This window comes from Stegodyphus dumicola, chromosome 7, assembly GCF_044657685.1.
Source record: "Stegodyphus dumicola isolate Sdum_Otavi_A_Nest chromosome 7, ASM4465768v1".
NCBI lineage: Eukaryota > Metazoa > Arthropoda > Arachnida > Araneae > Eresidae > Stegodyphus > Stegodyphus dumicola.
The window spans coordinates 143,712,278-143,733,145 of record NC_140774.1 but is presented as its reverse complement, the minus strand read 5'-3'; the positions used below and the strand labels follow the sequence as shown (position 1 = coordinate 143,733,145).

General features: G+C 30.9%; 2 protein-coding genes across 2 annotated transcripts in view; both read right to left on the bottom strand.

Moving 5' to 3' along the window:
* The window catches only part of LOC118179478 (proclotting enzyme-like), an 84,794-nt gene extending 82,926 nt beyond the window's left edge, over positions 1 to 1,868 (bottom strand). The window contains exon 1 of the mRNA XM_035348653.2: positions 1,703 to 1,868. The gene's annotated coding sequence lies outside the window, so the exon portion shown is untranslated. The remainder of the gene's footprint in view (positions 1 to 1,702) is intronic.
* Positions 1,869 to 14,075: 12,207 nt separating this feature from the next.
* The window catches only part of TfIIB (transcription factor IIB), a 40,317-nt gene continuing 33,524 nt past the window's right edge, over positions 14,076 to 20,868 (bottom strand). The window contains exon 10 of the mRNA XM_085820882.1: positions 14,076 to 18,981. Coding sequence (XP_085677008.1) covers positions 18,848 to 18,981 — 134 coding nt within the window. The 3' untranslated portion in view covers positions 14,076 to 18,847. The remainder of the gene's footprint in view (positions 18,982 to 20,868) is intronic.

Genomic DNA, 20,868 nt, shown 5'->3' with positions numbered 1-20,868 from the left:
AGTCCAAGTAGTAGTTAATAATAACTGAAATGAATATGTGTTTCATTGCTATTAAATAATTTAGCTTCTTCATTAATGTGAATTATGTTTCTGAACCACAAAACACTGCCGTTTGGAAGATAAAAACATATTAATTCAGAAAATGGCAACACATTTCTCTTAAATAGCTGTTTGGTTTATAAATTCGAAAGACAAATAAATATATTGTTTTTTCCTGAATGGCAACACACTTCTTTTATGTTGTCTAGTTTTTGATTAAATTTGAAACATAAATATCATACATTTTGCAGAGTGGCAATAAAAAGCTTTTAAATTTCTCAGTTTTTAATCAATAGTTCGTTAAATTAACGTAAAATGTGTGTAAATAAAGAGATTCACCCCACGGAGAACAATTTCTCCGTGGGGTGGCTTTTGAGAAATCTTATTTAGACAGTGACCTTCATCTTGTTTCGAAAGTCAAATGTACAAAATTTCATATCAGAATAAAACTAGATTTGTATGAAAGACAAGTACACGGATACTCTTTACATATATTATTTTGAAAGTTGATGCTAAAAGATGATTTTCTTCAGTGAAAAAGTGTGTTTATCATATTGCAAACAGTCAATAGTTTTTGAATAATATTTATTGTAATTTTCGACTAACAATAAAATTATAATTATCAGTATTAGAATTCAAAAATTGTTTTCGCAACTAAATTTAGATTTCTAGTTTGTAAGAACTTCAAATTTTGGAGGAAAAATAACCTCTTTGTAGCTTAATATTTTTCTCGCTCTAAGAAATGTTATCTTAATATATTTTCTAGGAAGGGTGAGGCAAATTTATCAGCTGCCCCGAGCTGCAGACACCTAAGCTGCGCCATAGCTTGTACTATTCAATAAAATCAGTAAATGTTTGCAACATGAAGCTAGTCCAAATGCATGAGTTCCAATCTAAAATGCATGATTCAAATCTCAAATAAAAGCAATACGTCTAGAAATGCCAATTTCTCAAAAAGTATTCAAAGAGGAGGGGAGTACGTTTAATTATTGGCTTTGTAAAGGAATTAGTTAAATAATTTTGCAATATTTCAACTGGATAGGAAGCTCATAGAAAATTAAAAAATTATTTTAGAACACCAATGTGTATATATTAGTCTATATATTATATAGACTAATATTAAATAAATAAAGGGACAAAATGAAATAAATAGACAAACTTTACTCTTAATATAAATTAGAAATTACAAGGTTAAATAAATAATGGCATTATAAAGTTACTCTTAACATGCAGAATATTCCTTTGGTCATATGATTTTACTCAATAAACATAAAAACATTATAAGCAAACAAATAAAGAGAAACGTAGTTTGCGATCTTTCAGATCAAATTCAGGCATTTTCAGCCGACTGATCTTATAAACTGTATAAAGCTTACTGAATCAATAACCATAAGAATGAATCAACTTTTTATGTTGTTAATATTGGGCTAAGAAGCAACAGCTACTTTCTAAATATAAAAACTATTTTCAGAAGAACAAGTTCTGTGTAGTTTATAGCCTTGACAAACATTCCTAATTCTTCCCTTAAATCTAACTTCCCTTTAATCTAATTTTTTCAAATAAATTACATTTTGCAGATAACCCATTAACACTTTTGCGCACACAATACATAACAAGCATTGTTTTTAAGCTTTAGAAATGAACAATAAGCGATGAAGCTTACCTAATAGTTAAAAGACAAGCCGAAAAATTCGATCACGTTATTCAGTAACTATTTCTACGACGATAAAAAAGACACTGGAAAAGCCCGCTGCAACGTCATGCACGACGTAATTCGAGGACTAACAGCTGATCGGTTCACTAGCAGTCCATCTCTGATTCGATTCTAGAGCGCGGAGTTGTCCGCCAATCAGCAATTTCCTGCTCGTGTAATGAGGAGCAGAGGTCAGGGAGTATTCAAGGTCTCTTGCTCTTTGTAGAAAACGATTTCCCATTCGCTTTCATTTTCTATAACACTAAACAACAAAGGACCTTCATCCAGATTTAGAAGTGGTGATCCACTCGGCAAAAGAATAACATCGTTTCTTCACCCGGATGTGTTATACTTAAGATACTACATTTTCCCTCTGGCTGTAGTTTCGGTTTTTCCTCAAGATTTCAGACAGCAATCAATATGCTTTTATCAAAAGTTAACTTTGAGGGCATTGTACTAAAGAAAGAAGGAAATAAAAGAAAAAGGATAAAAAAGTATTATTAGAATATTTATCAGAGTTTTTTCAGAGTATTTTTTCGATGTTCACATAAAAAAATTTATATTTATTTAGAAGAAGATCTACAGATTAATTACAATTATTATCATGTGTCGTTATTAGTGTAATTATTTTTCAGTTTCACCAGCTGCTAACAATTACATACCACAAATCAAATTTCTCAGTATACGTCTCAGTTCAAATACTTCAATAAAAATAGCATAGCTGGTTTCTAAAATTCACTTTTGATTATAAAAGAATGAAAGATCTATGTTCAAAAAGTATAAACTGGATTGAAAATACTGGTGATTTAATTTTTACGTAATGCCCGAGAATACAGAGGTAATAAGATGATATGTCAGAAATTTTATCCGAAAACTGATATATTTCTGCAAATCTTGGTTCTAGAGCAATGATTCTCAACCGCTTTTGCTCTACACTCCTTTCACCTTTGTATACAGACGTCTCTCCTGCTCTCCCTCCTTTCCAAAACTTGAAAAATACATGTGTATTTAAATTTAAACTATTCTTAATACGTTTTTTTAATTAAACAAGAAAAATTATATAACACATTTATAAATATCCAAACTTGAATAAAAGCAATTTTTTATATGCATAAACTAACAGTTAACAAAATTTATTAAAAATTTTATTAACTTGTTAATAAAAGGCTGACTGCATTCCGCTCCTGGGTTAAAAACCGTTCTAGAGTTTAGGCAAGTCTCAAAATGATATCATTAATGAGTTATGCATAGAGGAATGAGACTAAACCAGCCGACTAACATTTCTTTTATTAATTACCTTATAGATTATTTTTACCTAAGGTTTAAAAATAAACATAAGTCATATCTGCCGACCTTGAAATATAAAACATCAGGAATTTTCAGGTTTTCGCGTTGTTTTCAGGTTTTTTTTTTTTTTTTTTTTTTTTTTTTTACGTTCTCTGCTGAGAAATCACTGAAGAGGGAACAAAAGCCTTTCATTATCAAAGCAAACATGATAACATTTTCAACATGTGGAAAACAAAATTAATAGTTAATGTACGCTGCGGCAAAAAAATATGATGTGTACACCACATGACTTCCTTGTATGTAATATCTTCTTTATATATATAAGCGGCTAAAGTGTGTGTCGCCGATAATTTATTGTTGCCACTCGGAAAAATGAGCCCGGAAATTAACGTTTCCGCAGTTTTTAATTAAGATCTCGGCCGATTAAAGTGTCGTACGAAGATGAGAACGGTATCGATGGATTCGGAGAATTTTTTGGAATCCGAGGATACGCATCCCGAATATCAACTCGGCGCCGTTCCGTAGATATTCGAGAAAAAAAGAATTTTGCACGTAGTCAAATCCCTGTAATAGGGAAAACCCAAAAAAGAAAGTGGAAAATGTAGGGAAAACGCTGGGGAAAATTAGTTTTTAATTAATATCCCGGCTAATTAAAGTCCCAAGAAGACGTGAATGGTCAAAATGGCGTGCCACGGACCTGCGGAATCCAACGGTGTGCTTCGCTAAGCCCGGGAGCCAGCTGTTTCAGAGAAGATAATGTTACTTCACTCCATATATATATGCGACTTAAATGTCTGTTTTTCGCCGATAGTTTATTGATTGCTTGCGTAACTGTACTAGCCAATGGGGTGAAGTTGCCCCGGCACAGGGTTGCTGTTTCAATTGAGACGTAGACAGTTTCCTGTAAAACTTGCCTTTGCTAGGACAATCCATAAGTCTCAGGGCCAAACGCTTAAGCGTGTTAGCATTTTTTTACCTGAGCCTGCATTTTTTTACCTGAGCCTACACGGTCAACTTTATATTGCGTGTTCAAGAGTTCGTGGAAGAACGGACGTAAAATTAAAAATAATGGATGGTCCTCTGCAAGGCGAGCTTAAAAATGATGCAAACATCTACGCAAGAAATGTTGTGTACAAAGAGATCTGTGACATGTGAAATAACATTTCATTATTTAAATCACCTTTATTGACTGAGCTAGCGGTGGCTCTTAAGAAATGTACCGTCAGTGGTTTCCTTCATTGCACACTACTTTAAGCAATTAAGCAAGTAGAAGGGGAAAACCCCGTGCGCCAGTAAGTAAAGGGGCGTCCTCGCCGCCTGCCCTGGGTAATTCAGTTTAAATTAGCAGAAAGCTTTGCACAAATCATTTTAATTACAATTTATAATATCTAGAACAGCGGTCATTTCGTATGACCGGGGCTTTCTAGTTAAATTATACGCACTTTTCCCTACAATTCATTTAAACTTATTTACTCGAATTTCATTAGAGATATATTTCTCATTCAGATAATTCAGTTCTCTTTTCGCGACAAGGCAAAAATACATAAACACCGTAAAATATTTTTATTAAAAATTGGAAAATATAGAAAAATATAAAACGTAAATATAGTTCAAAAAATTTAAAGGACAACTTTCACAATTAAAATTAGAGTTTCTACGCAAAAACAAGCAATTCGGCCAGCGGCGAAGAAGGCAGATTTTTCGGTGCACAAAAGAAAAAGTTTACTTTTGGTCTCACTCGGCAAAAAGACACTGAAAGCGTAGAAACTGACTTAATTCGTTGTGGATCCTATGCTGAGTCAATATATGGGATAATTTAATAACTTAAACGTTAAGTCCAGAATGGATTAAGCATGATTTAATTCGCAATAATAAAAGATGTTATCTTTGTTGTTGCGAAGCTTAGTTTCTCTAGATTAGCAACAAATCTACTATTCTACTAAAGCTTCAAATGTAAAGAAATATGGCTGCTATGGTAAAAAAAAATTAGGCTTAGCCGCACTTGCACAACTTTTAAATTTTGATAATTCTACAATTATTGCATGTAGGTTAACTAAAGGCATAGAAACCGGAAGTAAGAACTTAATAAGTAGTAGTTAATACTACTACATATAAAACACCTGAATCCGGAAGTAGTAGTTAATACTACTACATATAAAACACAAAAGTGCATCAATAATGTATTTCTCAGTATTATAAGTTAAATAATACTGAGAAATACATTATTGATGCACTTTTGTGTTTTATATGTAGTAGTATTAACTACTACTATAATCCTTAAACAGAATCCTTAAATGATATATATCTATGTATAGGTATATATAAATGGAACCAAATATGGAACAAGGTATAAAATATCTTATATAATATAATTCAATCATTTTCAAAGCAAAAAATGCGAAAGAATAAAATAAGAATAAAAATACTGAGCTCACCGAGCCGAGTATTAGAGTGGGTAACAAATACAAGGTAAATAAAAAATTCTTGCCGTTTTCGATAGTCAGAAAGAAAAAGTCATAAAACAAATAATAATTACCTCTAATCCTCAAAGTAATCACCATCGGCATCCAACGCCTTTTGCCAACGAGTGGCTAGCTGTGCGATGCATCGAGGTAAAACTCAGCAGTCTTGAACTTAAAGAAGTTCGTGAGGGCCTTTTCGAGGTTTGGGCCGGTTGTTGAAGGATTTCCCACGAAGATGGTTGTACAGGAAATAGAAAAGGTGGTAGTCTGTTGGCGCGAGGTCTGGGGAGTATGGTGGATGGTGTCTTTCAGTTCAGTCGTTGAAAGGTATCCCTGGCCTCCCGAGCCACATGCGGCCTCGCTGGTAAGTACTCGATCAAATATGGGTGCATTGCGGTGTCGAGTAAGCAATGACAAACAGGCAGCGACACGCTGTTGCTTGTTTGCATCGGACAGTGAGTGGGGTACCCACTTCATCAGCTTGTATTTCTTTGCTATGCGGTGCAAATGGCGTCTAATCATTTCATCAGATACCTGGAATTGTGCAGCAAGCTTACCACATGTTTGGCCACTGTCACTCTCTATGGCTGCTCTCAGGACCTCATCGTCCAGCGCTTGCGATCGACCGCTGCGTGTTGCATCATTAAGAGACATATCCACTGACCTGAACTTCTGGAATCATTGCCTAGCGGTTCCTTCGTTAACGGTATCATCCCCAAAGGCTTGGCAACTTCGGCGACTTGATTCTGTTACTAACAGACCCACTTTAAAATCACAGAGCAAAGAACCCCGAACGAGCGCTTTTGACGCATCCATTTCAATCAGTCGCTGTGTGACATACACAACGCAATTTTGTACTGCTATAACGAAATACCCTCATATGCGGTCAGCTCGTAAATTTACAATGCCTTTTTTCAGGGGGAGAGCAGACAAGAAGCGGACAATCTCGCTCGGGATCTTAAGAAATCGTGGGGGTTGTTTAAACATCTAACTTCTCTACATTCAGTTTTATACAGAGGAAAATACAAATTGAATTCTTCGAATGAATGCAATTTTGTACAATGAAAATGTATTACTTAACGATAAACTGTAAGATAAATAACATCTTTTTTTTAAAGCCATAGGTGTAGAAAGACAGATATTTGTTACACGAATGAATTTGTACTAAATATTAAGTTTTTCATTTCGAATGCTATGTTTCATGTGTGCGAAGTAGCTGATAATGTGAGATAATAGTCATAACCGAATGGCTTTCAACCTTTTCACGGCTAAGGACTGTTTCTCAATTACATTGTGGTCTCTGCTTTTTGGTTAATTTTCTAATGGCATATAAACAATAATTGTTTTTATTTGAGACTTATGAATAAAATAACGCAAACTAGACTGCAGAAAATTCCTAAGAATGAAGTTAAATAATACTGAGAAATACATTACTGATGCACTTTTGTGTTTTATATGTAGTAGTATTAACTACTACTATAATCCTTAAACAGAATCCTTAAATTATATATATCTATGTATAGGTATATATAAATGGAACCAAATATAGAACAAGGTATAAAATATCTTTATTATACAATGTTCATTACCATACGTATATTTACGTAATATCAATATAAATAATTAGTTAGGTTTCGTACATATATAATTTATTTTTATATTTTGTATTTTTTGTATTAGATTCAGTATTGTATACGTATCTGAAGTTTAATTTGTTCTCTTTTTGGGTTACGACTTTAAGTGAGAAAGAATTGTTCTTTCCCACTTAAAGAGGCCTTCATAGGGATTACATTATATACAATCAGTTAGGATCCGACTTTTCCTTTCTTTTAATCATTATATATATTGAAATACTACTTAACGAGTATACATAAAATATAGCAGTTTTTTAAGCTACTTATTTATATATCTATTGTTTGGTCTGGTTTGTTTGATTATAGCAAAGCATTCGACGGTTATTTGCCTAAGGGTAAGGGTGCCTCGTGAAGAACTTTCTAAGCAAAACTGACTCTTATGCACGCTACACGTGGGGAAAACCTTGAAAACGCCAATACAGCCATCCCCGTCGATCCGGATTCGAACCCCGGATCGACCTGCCAGAGTTCAACGACTTTACAGCACAGCCGCTAGTGAGTCGCACACACACACACATCCCCACATATACATTAAATAGTATTTACATGTCGTTTATAAAGTGTAATTGAGTGCAATTTAATCATAAAGAATTAGAAAATATTCTGAGGAATTACTTCACTTCGTAGACTTTTTGTTAAGCCTCACCATATTTCTTAAAGAGAATCTCAATGCTAGTTCCATTTCCAAGCTTATTATGAAAAATAAGGTTATGTACCTTATTTTTCATGCTTTGAATTATATTTAGAAAATTATTTCACTTGGTTATAGCTGAAAATGCAGTTTTTTTATTGAAGAATTTAAGGGTAAGAAGAGAATTATGCCCTTTTCTAATTAATTATTCTTGAAGCATTTAAATTTTTTTTAAAAAAGCGCACATTAATACGGATCACTGAACTAAAGTGGTCGACACAGGACAGATGAAAAAAATAAAAGAATTACAAAATATTGCAGAAATTACATAAAATAGCGAATAAACTTATTCGGCACAAGCTCGCTAAATGTAAAACAGATTGTACAGTCAGAAAGCTCGCCTTGTCACAGAAATATACTGTTCATCGGGTTTAAAGGTTATTCAGACTAACGTGCGAAGTTTAGTGAGTAACTTTTATTTTCCTTTGAATGTATAAACTAGCCAAAAAAATTGAGCACTTGACAATTAGATGCAAATTTAACAGATGGGAGCACTTGACAATTAGATGCAAATTTAACAGATGGATTGAAGGAACCCTACTGCAGCGTACCACTTTACGTAAGCATTTTCGTGGATTTCCTTAAGGTATGTTGAGCCCATTTTCCCTAGAAAATTCTCCATGAAATCATGCCTAGCCAACCCTCATATGTTTTGCCATGTTCAACACAAAATCATTCTTAAGATGATTAATTAATTAATTTTATGTTAGATGATACGAAGCTTTTCAAAACCTAGGATGCTTTCCGTAAACAATTAGTATTAATAAGCGCTGTTCAACTGGAATTGGTTTGGATTATTTGTTTATAGCAGTGCTTTTCAGCCGACTTACATGTACCTGTACGTATTGCTCAGAGGGGGGTGGAAGGAAATTCCTGAACGAAAACAATGTAATAATGAAATGTTAATAAACAGATAAATATAACTTTTCGTATCGTATGTAATTTGTCTCCATTCTGATACCATGTGCATAATTTATTTCTGATATACTGATAATGGATGAGATCTAAAAACACTTTTTTTTAAAAAATATATCTCCCCTTACGATCCCTGACACAGCCGTTTACTTTCCCCTTCCGTAATTAACGTCAGTCTCCTGCTCTTGACCGCATTTGTCAAGCCACCGCTATAACATGTCCGAACTCTCCTCCTAATCTCTTCGTCGCCAGGTTTGGCGACTATACTTATTTTCAGACTTTCAATGTCATACCAAAAACGGCAAGAACCTTTTGGTTACTTTCTATATATATATTTATGTACTTTTAGTGCAACCGATTGAAACCAAAAGGGAGCTGCATAACTACATATTATACCAGTCCTTTATACAAAATTTCAACGTTCTGGGACTGCTTGCTTTTGAGTTATGCGAGACACATACATACATACGTAGGTACAGATGCCAGGAAAGCATCTCTTCTGAATCCATTTTAAATCAGCTTTATAATCGTTTGGTGAAAAAGAGTGCTTTATTCTATCCTTTTGGTGCCCCCGATTGCAATCGAAAAGGGAGGTGCACAACTACATATTATAGCAGCCCTATATACAAAATTTCAACGTTCTAAGGCTACTCGTTTTACTTCCTTGTACGAAGTATAAAGGAAGTATTGTAATCATGAAAAATTTCAGGTATCATATTTCAATGAAAATGCATATTTTGACCGCTGTCGAATGCAACTTAACGATGTTTCTGCGGGATATCTGTACGTAAGGACAGAATAAAGGACTCTTTTTTCCTCAAAAAAATTATAAAACTGATTTAAAATAGATTCTGAAGACATTTTTTTTTGTGGCGTCAGTACGTATGTATATATCTCGCATAACTCAAAAATGAGTAGCCTCAGAAAGTTCAAATTTTGTATATAGACTGCTATAACATGTAGATGGGCACCTCCTATTTTGGTTGCAATCGGCCGCAAGAAAAGTATTATATATATCTACTCTGTTACTCGGTTGAGCGAGCTCAGTTCCTTTATATGTTTGTAAAATGTGCTTTTTTTGCTTTAAAATGATTGAATTATGTTGTTCTTGTGTTGTGGTTAAGGTTTTTATGCCTTTAGTTAACCTGCATGCTATAGTTGTAGAATTATTAACAATTTTAAAGTTGTTTAAGTGCGACTAAGCCCTTTTTTTTTTTTTTTTGCCATAGCAGCCATATTTGTTTACATTTGAATCTTAACAGATTAATGGATTTATTGCCAATCTAGAGAAACTGAGCGTCGCAACAACAAAGTAACGTCTTCTGTTATTATTGCGAATTAAATTATGCTTAATCCGTTCTGGAATTATCATTTAAGTTATTGAGTTATCTTATATATTGACTCAGCATAGCGGGTTCAGAAAGTGTTCGACTTTTCTCTCTTTGTGTTCACATCTACACATCTCCATTACTATATCATCATCCCAAAATTCCTTCCCTTATCGCTGGGAACCCGATACTGATTCTGTGATCTCCTATTAACCTCCTTCTCGTGGTTTTCTCTCCTCCCAAATCACATCTAACTGCCCCCCAAACGAATGGGGCCACCCATTTCCGACTTAGTTCAGAAGACTTATAAAGTATTTCTCCCGCCTTCTTAATGCAGTGGTCAGCACACTGGGAGCGTATTCCAGATGTCCGTGTTTCGATTCCAGGCGAAGGCGTTGCTCATTTTTCATTACTGCAGCTTTAAAAATAACCTAATGTTTCTATACTGGCGCCCAAACTAAAAAAAGGTGTAGTGGATGATGATTCTCCACACCCATGGTTTGACGATTGGATCCCCTAAATCCCTAGTCGCTCTTCAAAAGGGAGAGTATATAAGGTATTTCTCCCGCCTTCGTAATGTAGTGGTCAGCACTCTGGGCACATATTCCAGAGGTCCGTGGTTCGATTCCTGGCAAAGGCGCTGCTCATTTTTCATCAGTCCTGCTATAAAAATAACCTAATGTCTCTACAGGCTGTTCTATTTTTTTGCAGGTTAAGATGCTTTGTCCTTGAATTTCTCTTAATTCTTTGCATAAAATATTCTACTTTGCAATATAGTGTGAATAATAGTATTTTACTTGTATTTATATGATTATTACTGAATTCAATAAACATATGCAATATTCTAAAATTTTATGGTATTTGATAACTATCTGCCAATTTAAAACATTCTGATTATATTACAATGTTAATTAGAATTACATGATGCTATTTAACCCACTTGTCATCAATTCAGGCATTATATTCACAGCTTAAATTGCGCCCGAGCCCGGCTCCGGTACTTCTTCGTTTTTGGGGATGAATTCTAATTCTAGCCGGAACCCTAATTAAGAAGTGCCGCTTCGGCACTTCTTTTATATAACTGAACAATTATTTCAGTAGAAATTTCATTTCAAAAATTTTATATTTAGCAATAAAATTATATTAAAAATCACTTATTAAATTTTAATTTATCTCTTCACATTTGATTTATTTTTTGGTTACTTTAATAAATAAATAATAATAAATATGAATTATCCATATCACTTGAATGATTAATTTGATACTCATTGACTATTTAATTTTTAAATTATTAATGATTTTAATAGTCATTTTATTTATTTATTTACTCTTGTTCCTCTTTCCTGGTGGGCTTCCATAGAGGTCCGGCATTTCTACTTTTAGAAATTAAGCCCTGATTATATTATAATAATGAATACTTGTCAAAGATGTAACTTTCTATTGAGGCAAAAATTCAAACAGATTCTCCAGTTTAAGAAGTATCCTTAAACATAACACTTTGAACTGTGTACCTGATGAAATTTTCTATGATACAGTCAAACAGTTCAGTTCTGGATAATTCCTGATACAGCTTAATAATTTCAGTTTTAAGGCATTATATTACTACAGTAATGTTCATAACGACTTGTGAATTATGATTTGAATTTATTATATTGGTCTTTAATAACATCTGAAAGGGAAAATATTTTACATGAGCTATGTAGAACGTTGTGGTGACGTATTTGTAGTTCACGATCAACTATGTTCTAGATATTACTCAATATAGCCTGAAGAAGAAAGCTTTATTATGCTTATTTCAGAAATAAAGCTATAATAGGGTTATAGTTTAGAAGACAAACGCGGCTCTGATTCAGAATTTTAATTAAAATATCATGTTTTTGATTGGGCTATCTAACTTCGAGGAAGATAGGGATTCGATTAATTGTAAGAACATATGAAAACTGACCTTAGCAGAAGAGTTGTCTTCGTTCGTAGAGAGCTCTTACCAGAAATGGACTCATCTTCATGTTATGCATATGGAAAATCCTGAGTAAGCGAGTCTTTTCTTTACAAATTACTTTGAATGAAAATACGTAAATGTTTCCAAAGCAAGGATACTTCATATATTACTGTCTTAAACTCAGGGCACCTAAAAAGAATTTTTCAGTGTTATAATTCATTAAGAGTTTCAATCAAATTCATAGTATTCTTCTTGTGAAAAGATTTTTTTCCTAGCAAGTTATTAAATTGGGATATTAAAAAAAGTTATACTGGAATAGGGAAATAGTTAATCTCTTCCTCCCTTCCATAAATATCTAAAATAATCATTCTCAAAATATTATTCTGAACTAATCACATTTGTCATTAAAAAGAGAGATGTAAATGAAAAATAAATAGTGCTTTATTACTGCATAAAAGTTAATGTTAATGATGATGTTATTACACTTATTCTGTAGGATCTAGTCTTTGCTAACATAGACTGCAATTAGATCTACTGAAAAGTCTACTTTGCAACTCCTCAAGAAGACTCGAAGATGAACACAGCAGGGAAAGGGTGTAAAAGAACCTTTTACTGAACATAATAGTTTACAGATGGCATGAACTTCATGTGCTTACACCACTTGTGGTATGAGATAAACCTGAATTCTCTTATCCTCTTTCTGTAAAGAAATAAGGCAATATCTAAGAATTCTAGCATGAAATTTGATTTTATAATGAACTGCTAGTTATTCGTAAAATTTCTAGACTTAAACATTTCAGTGTTCTGATTTTAGTTATTCTCACTGAAACATTTGAGTAGTTAACAAACAGGTTTAACTTTGCAAACAAGCAAAAATTTTGAAGGATTTTGATTTCTGATTCTATACAAGATAGTTATTTAAAAAAAATTTAATAAAAGTGACATGGGAGTAAATGAAATACTTTTATCTTGAAACTATAAATTTAATGAAAAAAAATCCTAAACCTCTTTTTTTTTTAATATTGCTTTATTTATGTTATTTTACTGAATACTCCCCTTTTAAATCAAAACATAACAGCAATGTTTGTCATAAAATTAATAATGTTATGTCGGCTGATTCTGGATATAAAAAAGCAAGGATTTTTGTAGAACAGAGATTTCAATGTTTCTCCCGGCTGATGAAGTTCATCTTCTGTTATGTCCTTTTTTCTTTAAATTTCATTATTATTATTTTTGAATTGGAATATTGCTTATTTAAAAGTTTTAGTTTTAACATTTATTAAATTCTTTGTTGCATTTATAGGATTATTTATAAATTTCAAATTTTTTGGTATTTGTGAAACATTAGTTCTAAATTTCTTGCATTATGTCTTTAATGATAATTTTCAGCAGCTTAAAGTGTGAAAATACTAAGCACATTTATAATTTGTTTTTAAATAAATTGTTTTATAATTATATATATATATATATATATGAACTGAAAAAATCAGAATGCAGAAGTAAAAATGAAAGAGCTATTTTTATATATTTAAAAATTTTTTTTTTTATGTTTGAATTCTCAGATGCAACGGAAATTCATTAATATTAAAATTTCATAAATGACTTAAAAGCTTGCCTTTTTCTGATGTTTTAAATCACACGCCTTAACAGATGTGAAAATTTTTTCAGGTCAAGTAACGGGGGAATATATACTTTCATTTCGATATTCCTCTTCAGAAGGGAGAAACAATAAATAAAATAAATGCAAGCAGAAGAAACGTTAGTAACAGTTATGACAACTTTGAAGTGTCCCTTTTCAGTTTCTATCACATGGTTTATATAAAAAAGATAATTTTTTTTCCTTAAATTTTATCATTTTATTTAGAAATGAGATTTATTTTAATGATTTTTTTTTAAATCAATGAAGCTATTAAAGTACAGTATGTTCCTTCCAAACATTTTCTGTCAACATGCAATTATGCTGACAAAACTGAAAATGGCGCATGTATGCACCAAGGACACATTTCATCTTAAAAAGAATACTATCATTACATACATAAATAAATGTTTCTTAATTTCTGTTTCACATAATAAAACAGACACTAAAGTCAGTAACTGTACAACATAAGTTTAATTTCATTACATGAAGGATAAAATTATCATACAAAATACTATAAAAATAAGAAATATTTCAAACTGCATAAATTATGACTGCACAACTGCAGATTTCCAAATACAAAATCCTATGAAAGCTGGACATTTTATCAAATATAATGCAATATGTAAACATATACTGCAATTGCATTCAACACTGCAAATTAACATACAAGAAAATGTTTCTGGAATATTTAACAACAAGAGTATGCAGATTTTAATCCCTTTTAAAAAACCTCCTTTTGTATATCATACAGATTAAATTTAATTACATCGTATTTGACAAGTCTGAGTATTTAAAATACTTAAGTGTAATACTTTTTTTTAAATCAAAAATTTTTTTTAACAGCACAAAGAAAAATTTAAGTATCCAAAAGTAAAATGAAAATACACAACACCTCAATCTGAATTAAAAACATGTTTCACCATATTAGAAGGACTTATTCTTTTCTTTCAGAAAATAACTACAAAATTTTTCAAAAATGTTGCAAAATAATTTTAAAATGAGCATATCTTTAGAGGTTCCGATACACAGTTCTGCACGCTGGAGATAAAATGTCCCCCCCCCCCTGTAGAGTGTTGCCATTACTTGCTTTGAAATCCTTGAGTTTGGTAATCAAAAATTCGTTAACGTTTTACAAAATATGAAATTGATAACAAAACAAATTCCAAATGCCCATATTCAAAGGAAGATTACGTCATTCAAAATTCGATGGCTCTATGTACTGTTGTTTTATCACAATGCGAGAAATATACATACATTTATGCAGATTTTTCATTATTTAATTTCTTCAAATATAATGCAGAACTCTAACATTTGGTGGCAACAGTTCGAAAAGTGAAACTGACATTTATAGTCATTCAATGCAAAATCGCAAAACGAAAACAATAGTCCTTCAAGAACAAAGCCCCTTTAAACTTACAAAAAAAAAAAAAAAAAAAAGGCTATAAACTGCCATGTCTTTAAATTTTAATTAAGTCTAGTTTCTGAAATAGGAAAGTAATTTAAAATAATTTCGTTTCTGTATTCGCTTTCATTTCATATGGTTTTCGTCTTGGCTTGATATGAAAAAGAAATTATTTAGAATTACTAATTTTAAACAAAATATTTTTCAAGAACTTTTATGATTTTTCACACACACATATATAAGAAAATGAAATTTCTTTTATACTACCGTATTTGACGGCACATAAAACTCCCTTTTTTCCCTAAATTTGGTCTCAAAAAAGTTACCTGCATCTTATACGTTAAGGATACGGGTTAACTTTCAATACTGAATGCTATTTTTAGCCCGGATAAAGATCTAGACACACATAACTTTTTCTACATCTACATGTCTGTGGCCTTCAAAATAAGGATGTGTCTTATATGCCGTCAAATACGGTACTTTAAAAAGATAAAAAATATTATTAAACATATTTTCAATATTGCTATGCAACTCAAGCTTTTTCCTTCAGCAGATAGATTTGAATATTACAAAACATGAAATAACAATAAGTTTATAAGCTATTTTCTTTGAAAAGAAAATGTAAACAAAGTCTACCTAAGTAGAGATTCAGAAGAGAGGGGGTGAATACACTTACATCAAAAGTATACATATTTTTAATGCATCAATATCTGAAGATTACAATAACCTCAAATATGAAAACAATCTATGTATGTTTACTTTTAAAACAATGAAATATCTTTCCCTTATCTAAGCATTCTCATGTTTTCAGCTGTTCTGAGAATCAATAAAAATTTCATTTTTTAGTATGAAACATCTACAAAGTTAATTATACTTGGAAGAATAACACTATTATACAGGAAAATTAGTCACACATTGCGAATCCCTTTGTTACATTAAATGTAGTAATGACTAATTTTTTTAACAAATATGTAATTAACTTTTTTTTTTTCAGATATATTTTCTTTGCTTGCTCTCACTGTAAATGTAGAAACTTCTTTTAATATATTAGATGCATGTGCATTTCCTCCATCACTCACCTCATTAAATTCTGTCTACATAATTTTCTGTCTAGTGCAAAAAAAGCTTATAAATTAATGGACAAATTTCAAAACAAAATTCCTGAATGATACCTGAGAAATTCAAAGTCATGACAAATGAAAAACAATGAAAGATTTAAAATCTGGCATAAAAATGAATCCTTTGATCTCTTTTCTTTTTGTACCTAATATCCATTTTTAAAGGTAGAGTATATTTGTCGTAAAAGTTCAAGAAGGGAGGGCAAAAGAGACAAAATGCAATGAAATTTTATAATACATTATAAAGTACACTAGATGAACTTTCATACAGAATATTCAATAATAATTATTTGAAGCTACTAAGGAATATATTTTGCTTTTTATAAACTCATGTCTTCAAATATTTTTCACAATTCCCTACCCCCTCCAAATTTCTGAAAAGAAAATCTCATCCTTCTAATAGCAAAAAGTTCTAAAATACAGTATACTTTTGATAATCAGTATTATTAAAAGCAGGATTCCATAAGAAATGCTAAAGGTTATAAAGTTCACAGTTGCAAAGTCTATATTTGTATCTTTGATTGAGATACTCGTGTAAAATGTAATCAGATACTACATACTACAGTTCACTCTCTTTCAACTAGAGTAAAAACAATATGAAAGGAATTTCACATATTTTTAAATAAAAATTAAGATTGCTGTTTAATTCAGTTTACAGTTCTGCCATATATTCTAGTATTATTTTGTTTGTTAGACATTTGAAATTAAAATAAAATACAGTTAATTTGCAAAATCAATTTTGATAGTTATGCCCAGCTGACCATAACTTTTGCACAGCAAAAGAAACCACTGAAAGGCTGCACTAAGATACTCAAGAAAAGTTTTAACATATTTCAACAAGTTTTTATTCACGGAAAGGAGCTATTTATGATTTTATTTCATTCCCATAGAAATTTTGATTAATATATCTTCTGTTTTTCCCCATGAGCTTCTAAAAAAGAAATGAAAATATATTATCTGCAATTCTTAGTTTTAAGGAATTTTACACTTAAAAATATAGTGAATGTGTAAGGATTTTTAAATAAAATTATGACCTTGTTTTGACATGAGGTAATATGCTAAAAGACTCTTTGCAGTCAAGTTCATTACAGAAATACTCTAATTTGCAATAATATGCAGAAAAGCCTATGCAAAATTAACAATCATCCTGTCTAGATGAACATATTTTTTTTTTATCACCATACAACCACAAAGTACACTCTCTGTAAAGGAAGAGAATACTACTCAAGCTTGGTGCATTTTTTAATGCATTAACAATCATCTGTCTAGACAAACAAAATTTTTTTATCACCATACAATCACAAAATAAACCCTATGTAGAGAAGAATACTACTCAAGCTTGGTGTTATTTTTTTTCATGTATTTATATTGCATGGATGATCAATGGACTGAATCAATATTTTAAATCACAAAGAAGAGATTTACTCTATAATATGCAAGGGAATAACTACAGCTAATTATCTTTCTTTAAATGTGTATTTGAAACTCAAGAAATCTTCATTATGTGGGTAATACAGAAGTAAATTATAAAAGTAATAGTAATAACTACATTTTAGTCTAATATGATCTTGTGAGTATAATAACAATAATTATCTTGTAGTCTTACTAGGCTTATACTATGACGTATTTGAAATAACTGCATGAAAAGTTATAAAGTTAAAGAATGGCAGTCAAATAACCTTTAACAAATGAAAGCAGTCAAACAAGTATCCTGCCGATATGATAAGACAGTTAAGTGAAGAAACAAAATGCTCACTAAAGAAAGAAATAACTAAAGAATGACAGAAAGAACATTATAACACACTGCAATTCCAACTACTTAAAAAATAAATCTTACAGTACTTCATATACGTATGCATAGACTACAGAATATCAATTTACATTTGGGTAGATTTACAACTTTATGTACATATGCATATTTGATCACAGAATATTAATTTACATTTGGACAGTTTTAAAAGCATTTTTAGCAATATTTACATCCATACAGTTTGAAAGAATTACATTTTAATTTACTTTAGAAGGATGAGGAGCTGTAAGTTGTATACTTCTTGCTTTTAGGAATTTACAATTTTGAATGAGGGAAAATTGTCATAATTCTGAATTGATCATGTATTACTTGCATATGTATTGCAGATAAATTAAAAAACTGTGTTTAAAGGTGGCATGTAGTTTTTTTAATTTTAAAATCAAGCTAATTATATAGCATGGTTACAATAAAAAATTTCTATTATATACACTACAAAGAAAACTTTCTACATCTTTTCATTATATATACTCTATCAACATGAGTTCCAAAGTAAATTTTTTACTCTTTAATTCTTACTCAAGCAACCAATTTTAATGGCGTCTTATAGCATACTATACATAAACTGAGAATAGAACTACTAATACTACTCATAACAAATGTAAACAGTGCATAGTTTTATCATCTTCATTACAAAGTTATAAAGTATAAATAAAAACATTAAGTATTTTTTTTTTTAGTTTATTTCAGTCATTTTTTCCCTCTTAGATGAATTGCAGGAAACTCCAAGAAGTTATGACTGATCATATCATGTCAGTTTATTTTTTGCACTTTCTTTACATATTATAATGAGATCTATGGTTCTTGAACAGAAAGATGAATGAAATTCTGAATATGAAATGATACTGATGAATTTTAGTCTGTTTCCACACTTTCTTTTCATACACTGTTTCTCATAGTTGAGGTAGATTTTCAATAGGAGTGTGAAACTTGAAGTCTTCAGGAAATAATTCAGAAGCTCGTGGATACATAAGCTTGTAAGATTGCCGTATAGTAACATCAGCTACACCAGCAATGTCCCCAATCTCTGTAAATATTTCAATATATAAATAGAAGTTCAGTAAATAAATATTTCCTAAGATTTAAAATAACAGAGGAAAGTATGTAATTATATACATACTATTAAGCATGCCACTAGCAAAATATCTGAAATATATCATTATTGCCATGCAGCCATATATAGTGTTTGAAAGTAAAGCTCTTGTATAATATTAACTAAAAATGCAAAGTTACTAATATCTAGCTTTAAAAGAAAGATGAATAAAATTCTGAGTTATAAATAAAATCAAAGTTATTAAAGGAGGAAAAAAAGATTAAATTCATCACAAACTGCAAACAATTATTGCTTCACATACAATTTTGTGTTTTTAACACAAAATTTTTTGATATAAAAAAGATTAAAATTTTTCTCCCTGATTTAAGAAATATTAATATTTTAAAGTTACCAGCTAACAACTGCTACATAGAGAGGATTTTATTACTATCAATTTAACATAATGGCAATACCAAAACTGCCATGGCTTGCATGAATGTACACTATTTAATTCATGGAGTGTTTCTACACAGCACTTAAAAAAGCAGGAAAATAACCGTAAAAAACTTCTATTTTAAAATAATTTACTAAACAGGTTTAACTAAAAAGTTCATTATTAATAAGAGCTTTTTTTTTAATAACTACACGATAAAATAATTCTACCTTTATTTTTCGCTTTTAAAATATGAACGTTTCATCAATTCTGCCCTTACTTTTTGCATATCAGAATATTTTTTAGTATACTTTTTAAGAATAACAATAAGGGGAGGAAAATTATGCATTAATATGCAGATTGCACACATCATTTAAAAATACTAAATTATTTAAAAGCTGCCATTATGAGCTAACTTTAGGATTATGTGGCTTTAAATGAAATTAAATACACTGAAATATATTTGCAAAAAGTTAAGACAGCATTTCTTGCTAAGAAATTATATGAATTCATACTATATTATTTTAAAATGAATACAAATTAAACTTAGCATCCAGTTTTTACATACAAGGAAGATAATTTTATCAAGCATTTTTACTTTATAAGAAATAACTTTTATCAAGAAGAAATGTACACTTACATGGGAATGTAAAGGATGATTAATTTTAATAATCAAGTAACTTAAAAATATAAAAATTCACTCACTATTTACTGTTATTTTAATTATGTCAAAACTGCTTTGAATAGAAAATGTCAACTTTTTTAAATAAGCCATAAAGTTATCTGCATATTTTCCTACAGAATAACTAATATCCATAATTTTATTTCTTTTTTATTCATTAGTTGTTTTTCTACAATTTAGCAATAATTATTATTCTTATAAAGCTTCATTCAATAAGTTTTTCAATTCTCAATTCAAACACATTTATGATACTGTCTAACCATACTAGGGAGAGCAGTTTGGCTGAGAGCCAAGATGGGTCAGTTTAACTGAAGGGGTGTGGGTGAAAAGCTTACGTATTTTCCCTTCTCAGAGGTCGAAGGAATGTGGGTGAAAAGCGCGGGTATTTCCTCTTGGAGGTTGCGGGGTCATTTAGGGCCTTTTTCTTACACAATAGTGCACTCATCCGTACATCACTGATAGATATGCCCACTTCCACTCCAAATCGAATGTTTACAGAAATCTGTAATACATGGTCGGGCAATATCTTGCATAATTTTGTGACAGTACAACTGAATATACAGCCACCTAAAAATTTAACTACATAATGGCACAGCAAATTAGAATTCTAAGAATATATACTGTGTTTTTCATAAAACAAGATGCTTACTAAATTAAGAAAGCAATTCTTAGATAAATGTATTTTATTATACAAGCCCAATAAGAATAACCTTATGTTCAGAAAATATGGTTATTTATTTACAAATAGAACTAAATCTGTAAAAGA